Source organism: Triticum urartu, chromosome 7 (assembly GCF_003073215.2).
Source record: "Triticum urartu cultivar G1812 chromosome 7, Tu2.1, whole genome shotgun sequence".
In the NCBI taxonomy this organism is placed as follows: domain Eukaryota; kingdom Viridiplantae; phylum Streptophyta; class Magnoliopsida; order Poales; family Poaceae; genus Triticum; species Triticum urartu.
The window spans coordinates 164,063,464-164,074,668 of NC_053028.1; the positions used below are offsets into that span (position 1 = coordinate 164,063,464).

Sequence of the window (11,205 nt, forward strand, 5' to 3'; positions counted from 1 at the left end):
CATCCCAAAATATTTAATGTAATTTTATTCTTCTTGTAAGGATGTGGTTGTAAGGACATGTAATAATTAATATATGACCTTGAACCTTTAAGAAAAGAGACATGTGAAATAAAGAGTTTGGCCTCGTCTATACAAAACGAAATAGATCCAAGAAATACAGGAGCAGCCTTATGAACGATATTAACGAAGTCATCCTATGTGCTTTGTGGTAGTCGATGAAAACATCATCTCTTATTGAACAAAACGTCATCAAAAAACCTGAAATAAATCTAAAAAATGCAAGCAAGCGTTTAAAGTCCAGGACTTGAATCCTAATAGAATGTTTTCACCATAAAAGGCTAATCGTCTGAGCTGCATTTAGTTTGCAAGGTCTTTTGTTAAACTGGATTTTAGCTGGTCAAAGATGCCTAAATTACAGCTACGAAGAACGGAAATCGAGCAAGATGGACAACTGACACCTATCCCCGCCACGTTGCAACCTCCGCGCAATGGATGGGCTCAGCTATCACCCATAGCGCCGTACATGGATGGGCTTGAAGCACCCCGAGACCTATGGCGGAATTATCCCACCTCACAACACGCGAGCCAATGAATAAATCAGTTTCCTAACGATCTGAATCAACATGTAGATAATTTTCTCTATATACTTGATCAAAGCTTATACAAACCATATTATGAAATGAAGGCAGTAGTAACGCAAGTTCCTTCTTCTTTTTTTTCTCTTTTTCGAGGGAATTAACTAGTAAGTTAATTGTTAAGAGCACCAGCCAAGAAAGGGTCGATCGTTGCATTTGTAAGGAAACTCACGCATTTTAATTCCTCTGCATTTCATTTCATGTTACAGTGTAGCATTGTTATATATAATATACACATATCGATCCCTAGGCTCTGCCTGGATGGGGGCAACCTTTACCGTACGCCCTCTCCAGCGATCCCAGTCCAGCCTGATGCGAGCAAAAATAACATACAAAAGGCGCAGATCGATCGACTATTCTAACAAAACCAAAGAAAAAAATAGAAAGAAAACAATGTACCGCTTCCCAGTCGCCATCACCCCATCTTGCACTCGAATAGGCAAATAATAGTAGGCATCAAGTGACGACGATTCAAGGTGACCATTGGTCGGGGACAGTTAGGAAGTACTTTGACATGGCCTTCCTGAACCTCTTCTTGTACTGGTCTGGAGAAATGATGGTGGGCATCCCGTCCTTGGAGCCCCCTAGAATCCCCGACGCCTTCACCCAGGTCTCCAGCTGTTTGTCCCATGTGTACTGCCGGAGATAGTCAATGATCCCCATCACCAGCTCCTTCTTCTCCTCGTCGATGCCAACCAGGAGGGAGTAGTCCATCACACCCACTGACTGCGAACAAGGAAACAGGCAGCGCGAATGAGAATGGATCATGCATGCCAAAGAGCAGCTGGAGACATACAATATTCACTTCATATGCTACAACTCAACAATACTAATCATTCAGATCGATTTTGTCAAACAGATACGGGAAGTATACTAAAGATGCTAAGCCAAGCCCAGGGTGGCCGTTGACTTGACCAAGCCAGATCCGAATAGGCGAATGAACTAATAACTCGACTGATAGTTGCCACGTTGGCCAACCAAAATCATCCACCAGTCTGGCAACAAAAAATGTTTCAACTTTTGGAAACAGAAAACACATCAAAGGGTTGTTCACCTTCACACCAATCCTTTAGCTTCTCACCAGTATTGTTTTATAAGTTTATCTTTATAACCACTTTGGATGTCAGCAACAGGAAGGTAGGAAACATTTAACAGATTTAAGGAAACTTCTACTGTTTCAGTAAAATAAACAAGGGGCCCGTGTGCTGTCTACCTAGAAACATGCAAAATTAAGTCATGTCATGAACTAGAATCAGATGGGGATCTGGAGCGGAGTAGCACGACCATGCTGTGACCGCAGACGCAGCACAGTGGCAGAAAAGGGGACCAGGACTGTGTTGATATATTTCTTATAGCTTCCTTATAATCCATAGAAATAAAACTACAACCCCTTAAATGGTTAACCCTCAAGAAACCCATCTCCAATATCTTATCTCTAGTTAGGCCCCCGTGGCTGCACCAAAAGTTGAGCTACAGGCTCCAAGATTCATAGCTATTTGAACATTATTATTTCAGAAAACAATATTTCAAAGTACTAAGTGTGAAAAGTGGAAACATGTGCATGACTATTTAACCCGTCTAGCTTTCACTGGAACAGCATATAAATTGGTTGAAATCGAGCAGCTTTCAAGATCTTGTCATCTTGGTATCCGAGGCCTTCTAGACATACTAGGTTGGTGCACCCTAGAATGTATTACAAGCATGTAAACAACAGACATACACAACACAGTGAGTAAAGTCACTTACTGCCAGAAAAGAAGTATCGTTCCAGACAGCTCGTTCCAACCTTCTTTTTGCTTTGCTTCCAAGAAAAATGGGTTTTGTATGAAGTGTCTCTAATAGATTGAGATCTAAGAGAACCTTGTTGTTTCCTGATGTATCAGGGTTGTAACGGGAACGCAGGGATCCTTTCAGGTCATATATTCTTGATACCTTCCTCTTGAAAAATATGTTTTCCATGACCATTAATTCCATCTTCAGTTCCTTTCCATCTTTCATGTTCTTGGCAACGACCTAGTGCACAGATGGGTCGCAGTTAAGTTAAAAATAATTTAACCTTACAGGACCCTAGAAACACATGAGAATAAACTTAAAGCGGTACAAACCTGGTAAAGACCAAGAACTTTAGCAAGGCAAATTGGGCTTCCAGAGGATACAGACTCTGTTATATATTTGAAGTACTCAGTTGCGTAGTCCTCAAATGAATCTAATTCCGTCCGTGTCACTTGCTTTATGACAAATCTGTCATCCAGTGTCTTGGCAAAGTATACATTACTCTTGCCACCTTGAGCACTCCATCTCTTGCACCGGCTCAAAGAACGAATGTAATCCAGTTCATCTGCACAACACTTTTTTCTGATTGAATCAAACTGCTTTGCAAAATAACATATGACAGAAAATTTTGCCTTATCCACAGAACATGAGTCTTCATCCTCAAAAGAAACCGTCAAATGAATATCCTTGGAATTCATTTGAGATACATCTGACCAGCTTCTAGAAGTAGAATTCTGATCCAGAGAGTTCAAAACACTAGGTCTGTCCAATTCATTATGCAGATTCAGCACTGGCAACATGAAACTACGATATTCTGGAACAGTCATGGCATGGGCTATCATACTGGACGGCTCATCATCATACACTGGAATAACAACATCTGAAACACTTTGTGATAGAAGGAAACGACCCTCACCATCAACCATACCAGGAAGTGACAGCTTATTTGTGAAGGTCGGGGACAAACCCCTGCCTGTTCTCTCAAGCGCCCTAGGAGGCCTTTGGGAATAAGCTCTTCTTATGCTTACATTTGAATCGTCGACAGGTGATAACCCATTTCTGAAATTGATTCCAGAATCAAATGATTTAATTCTAATTGGAGCCATAACATTCTGGTATGAGGAGCCATTCATCAGAGCAGTAGGTGCAACTAGAAGTGTCTCCACGCCAGAGCCAGTCCATGCCAAGTCAATTCTATCAGAAAGATTTGATGGGGAAGACTCTGACTTCTCCAATGTCTTCTCAAGCTTAAGTTCATCAGCCACCACCCCATTGCTCTGTACTTCACATGGGTGCGGGACAATGTGGAGACCAGTAAAACTAGCAGAGCCTTCAACAGACTGGTGGTATACTTCATCTATGTTGGTCAACCCAGAATGTGACACGGTTGTGTCACCATGTTCTCTTCTGAGCAATGGCTTCCCACTATCTGTGATAAGAGAACTTGACTGAGAATATTCTAGTGACTTCTCCATATTTTCCTGTGTGCTGGAAATCTCAGCCTTTGAATCTTCTAACACGCTTTCAGGAAATTTCTTAGGACACTGTGCATCAGTTGCCGCAGTACAGTTTTTCTTGGTGAGTGAGTGCATCATGTGCAGACGGCGATCCCATACATGTGCATCAAGTACAAGCTCTCGCCTCAGGCGGTTGAGCTCTAGAACATCTACAGGTTCTCCAATTGTTTGTAACTTCTGTATGCTACCAAACCCCAACAAAACCTGAAAAATGGTGTGCAAATACGGGGAAAAAAATCAACCCACCAGCACAGTATGTAGCCTACCACATACTTTGACAGCAGAATAAAACCATGTAACAGTTTAACTTACGTCATATTTCTTCCACTCAACTTTAATCAGATCTTTAAGATCAACAACATGTTTATACAAGCCCGCCTTCATGCTCAGATCTTCTTGGGCTGAAACTGTCTTTTCAATGCAGTCAAGATTGTCAAAAATCACCCTGTAAAAGTTATCCTTCCTATTGGCTACCTGCAAGACAAGTTAACCATTTAAATAGGGCAATAAATTACACAGAAATATGTCAAAAGGGGCATTTCCAACACCCAGCTTAACTTTGCTCCATAAAGCTAGCTTTAGGGCCAAATGGTGAAGCCCACAAAACTAGCTTCTCAGAGTGCATTAGCTTATAACGGAAGTCGGCTAGAGAGAGGTGGGAGATAGGAGGGTGAAAGGCTAAGAAGCAACTCCACCACAACTTATAAGCTTCAGCTTATTAAAAAGCTGGGTGATTTACTCAGCTTCAACTTTAAGCTAGGCCAAACAGGCCGTAAATAATCAAACTTATATTCAAATGAACATACATCACCAGCCTCCTCGATGAGCCAATCTTGTGCTACTGGATAAGCAAAGTCTAATACTGAGGGTGGCAAGTTGACAGATAGGATGTCCACAGGAGAATAACGGAAGACAGCAACCATGCTTCCGAACCTGTTCAAGGAGAATGGCAACAGTTACATTGACCTTAAATTTGAGAAGGTTGAATACAAGAATCCACCACATACCCATAAAAACGAAGACAGTCCCTCTGGAGGGAATGTCCACAGCAGGCAACTCGATTGGCTGTTGTGTGATTCGAAAAGCTAAGTTCAAGAAACTTCCCAAAAGAAAGTCCACATGCCGCATCAGACATCACTACTCTGTGTGTTGCCGGAGGGTTTCCATTTTTTTGTTTGCACCGGAGGCACCTGTGCCACATCCATATCTTCCCATCGTTCCGTCCAGGTAACGGCTTTACAGATTCAAGATTTCTAACACCTATTGAAAGACTGCCTTGTTGATGAGTATAACATTGGACATGAGATTCTGCAGGTTCTTTGCAAGACTCACAGCACGAAGTCTGCAACAGCGATGGAACACATTAATAAGGCAATAGTAGCCTACTAGGTATCTGCTTGCAATCAAACAGGAAAATGGATGACAATGCAGTACCTGATAAAATAAATCTTCACGAAAATACCTCCCAAGTGGCTTATCAAAATTACCGTAGAACTTTATGCGGAAGAGCTGAGATTGCTTGCATACAATTCTTTTCTGAGGGCATGCAACGGACAAGGAAACCAAAATGCTCTGTGCATTCTCGGATGTTGGGAAATACTCGGTGGGGTTCTCGTTATGATCAGGTACGGTTACTCCTGCATGTTCTTCGTCTGATGTATGATGGCAACCATTGTCCAACTCACTTTCAACTCTATAAATCCCACCAACCATCTCATCTCGATGAACGTCGTCAGGGTATTGCAAATCTGTTGGTGTCCCTTTTCCAACTAGAGGTGATTCACAATCATTATCGATAAACAATGTTGGGGGATGAGAAAACGTGTCATCAGTTCCAGGAATGTATTCTTCCTGACCAAGGTTAGGTTTCAAAAGGGATTGGTCAATAGTTAACACTTTTGAAGAACTATCAAGGAAATTTAGAGGCACGATGCAGCCCTTTTCTGAAGTTCTGTCACCAATGATTTGAAAATCATTCAAATTCTGCCGAGAATTACTTGAGGAAATATCTCCACCATTCATATGCTTCTCAAGTGGACGAACTGGAAGATCCGAAGGGGTCTTTGGTAGTGTTGCACCCTCATCTGCAAGATATGAAGTCTCCAGTGATAGTTGATATGCTGCAAATACAGCAAATTGCAGAGCGAGTTTGACCTTCCTTAACTCTTCATAGGATGTGCCCCTTAGGAGGACCTACGAAAAAAAATTGTTGGTTGTATTAGATATGTCTTGCACAATTAAACCGCCACAATAGATAGGCACAAAGCGGAGCTCAGGATTGCCATCCTCAGCAGAGAGTAAAATAATGCCAAAAAATAGTATTGAAGAATACGTGTATAAAATTAGGACCAAAGTAACAATACGATGAGAATTGACCCTTCATTTTTTTTTATGAAATGGAGCAAGATCGTTAAAGGTAGCAAACAGTTCTATGTGCATTACCGTGCAGCCCAAGCGTCTTGGACAACCATCAAAGAACATCAGTGTCTTGATAGATTTTCTGTTAGAGTCCTTCGGAGCTAAAGATTCTGCAACTCTTTCAATCCAGAAAGCTTGGCATTGTCCAAGTCTTGCTGAAGTGATATTGTCAATGGATGAAGCAATTTTAGCACCTGTGCAGCGTGATATCCGTTCTAGAAGTGATCTCTTGACATTCAGTACTAAAGATATATCTTTTGCAAGAAGCTGTTGAGCATACATCGGCACACTCTTTTCAACCAACAAGACATGAGGCCGTTGGGCCTCTATCTTTGCAACAGCATTCTTAAGATATTCCTTTTCCTGTACATATCACACTTTCAATGTTAACTACGGACATACTGAGAGCTATTAGGATAAATACACTTCAGCTGACAAAGAATGTAGGCATTACCTGTTCAAGAATGCTGTTTATCGATGCTAGTTTGTTTGTAACCTTTTGATGTTCCAGTGCTCCTCCCAAAAGAAGAATTCTAGGATTCTCGTGCTTTGACACCATGCGTTTATGTTTTACATTCTTAGAACAAACAACGCCTTTAATGAAAGTACTGCAAATAAACAGATGAATAATCCTTTAGCTCCAAAAATACCATGAAAAATATCATATAATCACTCAGCACAGCTGAATCATTATAGGGCATACCTATCGTTGGGAGTCCCTGATGCTACGCATTTAACTTTGACATAGTTGGTGGGATCCATGCTACCACCTTTGCTTGTATCTGGCTGCACAAAGGTAGCTGCCTGCCATGCTAATAAGGATACTATGTCCGACCATCCATCCACGAGGTCAACTCCATGACCTTGGAGCAATTGGGACACAAGAGCCCTGAAATGCCCATGTAAAGCATTCCTTAAGAACTCTTTATGAGCTATATTCTGTTTTCCTTTGGTCCCTGGTAAATCCTCACTACCACCGCACTCATGGTTAACACGTTCAAAGGTCTTCCCATCACCAATAGCACTGTCATCATCGTCGTCATCATATTGAAAGAAACCGTTTTCGGAGTCATCACCCTCATCTTGAGGCGGCGGAGGATGCCATATGAGTCCATTATTACTCTCAAAATCAATTGGCTGTATAATATTGTCATGATGTTCATCATCGCAATTCGGTGAATCCATCAAATAGTCACCATCATCATAGCCATGGCCAGAATTCAACGAGTATATAGGAGAATTTTGGCTGGCATGACCATTTATCCCGGAGGGAGGACTTGTGCCTACTTGTCCCGATCGTCTCATAGGACTATATAACGGGCTCGAATTTCCCAACCTGAATGTGTACAGCCTACTAATATTTGTGCTCACGGAATCCGTATCAGAAGTATCTTGAGAAAACTCACTGCCCGGGGAGAAATACCGGTCTCGGTCTGAGTCCTCACCGTCTTCATAACCAATACTCCTACATCCAACAAATTTTATTCAGTCAACATATCAAGTTATGCCCTCCAAGGAATGTAAGGAAGTCAAATACTCACCCTGGCGTTGAGCATCGGAGAGGACCAGGTGAGGAGAAACGCCGCCACCCAGCAGACCTCGACGAAGACGGTGTAGGGACACGCTCCGGTGGGGACATGGTAGCCCCATCCAACCCGTCACCGCGCTGTTCCATGGCGGCACCTCGGCCACCGTTAATAGGCCGGACGCCGAGGTCGGAGCGGTCGCCGGCGCCGCAGTCCGTCATCGCAAGGTCGGTAACCCAAGAATCGGACTTCCGCGCGACGGGAACTCCCATAAAAGCAGCAAAAACCACAAAAACCAACTGCCGGGGAGGCCCAAACCTAGCAACTTCTTGATTTCTCAGTAGACCCTGTACCAAATTACACACCACAAATCACGGGAAAACAAGCACGCCAAAACGAGGAGCCACAAACCGTTAGAGGGGAGCTAAAAGGGACCCCGCAGAGCGCCTAATCCTAGCGTTTCTTGGGATCTGCACATCCAAGGCATTTCCTCGAGCATGTAGCGGGCAGGAGGGCAGCAGCATCGCTCGAGGCTCCACGGTTCAGTGGCTGCTGCGGGAGGGAGGCGTCGGCGGCGGAGTCGAAGGGCGAGCGGAGTCCGGGGTAGGGGGAGGCGGAGGAGGGTGAGGGGAAGGCGAAGGTGCCCATGGAGGGGAAGCTTTTGCGTGTGAGGGGAATGGAGGAAGATATAGAGTAGAGAAAAAGGTAAGCGCGGTAGGAGAAAGGAGGAAAAAAAAAAGAGTTCGGTGGGTGCCGTTGGTTTTGGTTTTATTGTTTTTCCTGCCTTTTATAATTCGATTATCTTCTTTCATTTTGCCTTTCTTTTGACTTCTGTCTTTTTTTTATAGTAGGAAAACAATTAGGACTTGTATTTCTTGATAGGAAAAAAATCCGAGAAAAAATATATTGCGTTTCTTTTCTTTTATGAATTTCCCTTTCTTTTGACTTATGTCTTTTTTATAGCAGGAAAAAAAATCAGGACTTGTATTTCTTGATAGGAAAAAAAATCTGAGAAAAGATATATTGCGTTTCTTTCCTTTTATGAATTAATTATGATGGAGCTGGGCAGTATGTTATGTGGTGAAGCAAAATCCGGATTGTGGGTTTGAGTTGCCTTTTCTCTATGTTCAAAAGTTATTTTCTTCCATTTGACAAAAGGTGTTCCCTATTGAGACTTTGCAACATGTGCGTTGTGCTCTGTTTTGATTGCACGAGGTCTTTGATGTCATTTTCGTGTTGAGAAACCTTGAGCGCCATTTCACCTCATATTTCGTGATTTTGTCAGATAGGGACATGTTGTCCCCCAAAGACCCAATGGAGAATATACTAAAGTCGTCACAATTTTAATAAAATATATTTTGCACAAAATAATCAAGAAAATATATGAAACTGTGTCACAAGTTGTACACAAAATTGTGGTACCCGCTAATTTTTTATGAGGAATCAGGGGGGGGGGGGGGGGGGGGGGGGTCTCCCATTTGAATATATTGCTCAAAAGCGGCAAAAATCAAGGGTCATCCCCTAGACTTTTGCTGATTCAGTTTATAAGAAAAAACGGATCAAAAACCTTCACAAGTTGACCCCTTTATGAGGAAAACCGAGCCGAAAACCGTATAGGAAACAAAGTTAAAAGGAAGAGATGGATGCCTAGGAGAAGCACGACCTAGCTAGCAGATAGGAAGACAATCAGCACGGAACAAGTAGAAGAGGGGTGTAATCAAGGGATCACAATACCAAGACTCTACAAACAGCCCAACGCACCGCACCGGTGTGCGTATCAAACCCCAACGACACAACAGAGGAGCCACCACAGTCAACGAGTGCCAAAGCTAAACACGAACCTTGACTAGGAGCTCCGCCACAGGAGTTTGAGATGATTAGCAGAAGAGAGATGTCATTGCCGTTCGTCATTGAGTAAAGATGAACCAAGATGACACCAAGAGCCCGAAGCTCGCCTCAACACAACAACCACCAAGGGAGGGTCTTGAGCATGCAGAGCAACAGGGCGAAGACCACACGAAGGACAGCCGAAGAGAAACACATGAAGAACACCACCATCGGTCTCAAGCAGGCCACACCACCACCAAACGCATCACCCACAACTACAAGCAGCAACAGGAGCCATCATTTGGGTCTGCAAGACAACACCTCCAAGGAGGTAGTGTTGTCGAGACACAATACCGTCATTCGATCCGGCAAGCCCGATCTTAGGTTTTCACCCGCAGACCACAAAGCAAAGTATTGTAGGTGCTGGAGCTCCACAATGACACCTCCTGCGAGGAAACGAGCATGTAGCGGGCAGGAGGGCGGCAACATCGCTCGAGGCTCCACAGTCCAATGGCTGGCGCGGGGGGGGGGGGACGGCGGGGGGGCGCAAGGGCGGGTGGAGGCGTCGGCGGCGGAGTCGAAGGGCGAGCGGAGTCCGGGGTAGGGGGAGGCGGAGGAGGGTGAGGGGAAGGCGAAGGTGCCCATGGAGGGGAAGCTTTTGCGTGTGAGGGGAATGGAGGAAGATATAGAGTAGAGAAAAAGGTAAGCGCGGTAGGAGAAAGGAGGGAAAAAAAGAGTTCGGTGGGTGCCATTGGTTTTAGTTTTATTGTTTTTCCTGCCTTTTATAATTCGATTATCTTCTTTACTTTTGCCTTTCTTTTGACTTCTGTCTTTTTTTATAGTAGGAAAAAAATTAGGACTTGTATTTCTTGATAGGAAAAAAATCTGAGAAAAAATATATTGCGTTTCTTTCCTTTTATGAATTTGCCTTTCTTTTGACTTCAGGGAAAAAATCGGGACTTGTATTTCTTGATAGGAAAAAATATCTGAGAAAAGATATATTGCGTTTCTTTCCTTTTATAAATTAATTATGATGGGGCTGGGCAGTATGTTATGTGGTGAAGCAAAATCCGGATTGTGGGTTTGAGTTGCCTTTTCTCTATGTTTAAAAGTTATTTTCTTCCATTTGACAAAAGGTGTTCCCTATTGAGACTTTGCAACATGTGCGTTGTGCTCTGTTTTGATTGCACGAGGTCTTTGATGCCATTTTTGTGTTGAGAAACCTTGAGCGCCATTTCACCTCATATTTCGTGATTTTGTCAAATAGGGACATGTTGTCCCCCAAAGACCCAACGGAGAATATACTAAAGTCGTCACAATTTTAATAAAATATATTTTGCACAAAATAATCAAGAAAATATATGAAACACAAAATATGAAACTGTGACACAAGTTGCAGACAAAATTGTGGTGCCCGCTATTTTTCTTTTGAGGAATCACCGGGGGGAGGGGGAGGAGTTCTTCCACCTGAATATATTGCTCAAAAGCGACAAAAATCAAGGGTCATTC

General features: G+C 43.1%; 1 protein-coding gene across 1 annotated transcript; it reads right to left on the bottom strand.

Annotated features, from left to right (window-relative positions):
- Nucleotides 1-790: 790 nt before the first annotated feature.
- Nucleotides 791-8,557, bottom strand: LOC125525374 (putative 1-phosphatidylinositol-3-phosphate 5-kinase FAB1C). The gene is made up of 11 exons (XM_048690373.1): nucleotides 7,885-8,557; nucleotides 7,047-7,808; nucleotides 6,798-6,951; nucleotides 6,368-6,706; nucleotides 5,360-6,118; nucleotides 4,933-5,267; nucleotides 4,732-4,858; nucleotides 4,238-4,399; nucleotides 2,741-4,129; nucleotides 2,382-2,648; nucleotides 791-1,361 (listed from the first exon to the last, which is right to left on the bottom strand). The coding sequence occupies exons 1-11, from the start codon at nucleotides 8,139-8,141 to the stop codon at nucleotides 1,107-1,109; spliced, it is 4,806 nt and encodes a 1,601-aa protein (XP_048546330.1). The 5' UTR covers nucleotides 8,142-8,557; the 3' UTR covers nucleotides 791-1,106.
- Nucleotides 8,558-11,205: the final 2,648 nt, after the last annotated feature.

What these genes read in the sequence shown, in the direction of transcription:
- LOC125525374 (XM_048690373.1), bottom strand. Translation starts at nt 8,141, where the DNA reads ATGGGAGTTCCCGTCGCGCGGAAGTCCGATTCTTGGGTTACCGACCTT. An exon ending in TAAACAGCATTCTTGAACAG is followed by an intron (nt 6,707 to 6,797) that starts GTAATGCCTACA and finishes TGATATGTACAG; the next exon opens with GAAAAGGAATATCTTAAGAA. An exon ending in CAAGACGCTTGGGCTGCACG is followed by an intron (nt 6,119 to 6,367) that starts GTAATGCACATA and finishes TTTTTTTCGTAG; the next exon opens with GTCCTCCTAAGGGGCACATC.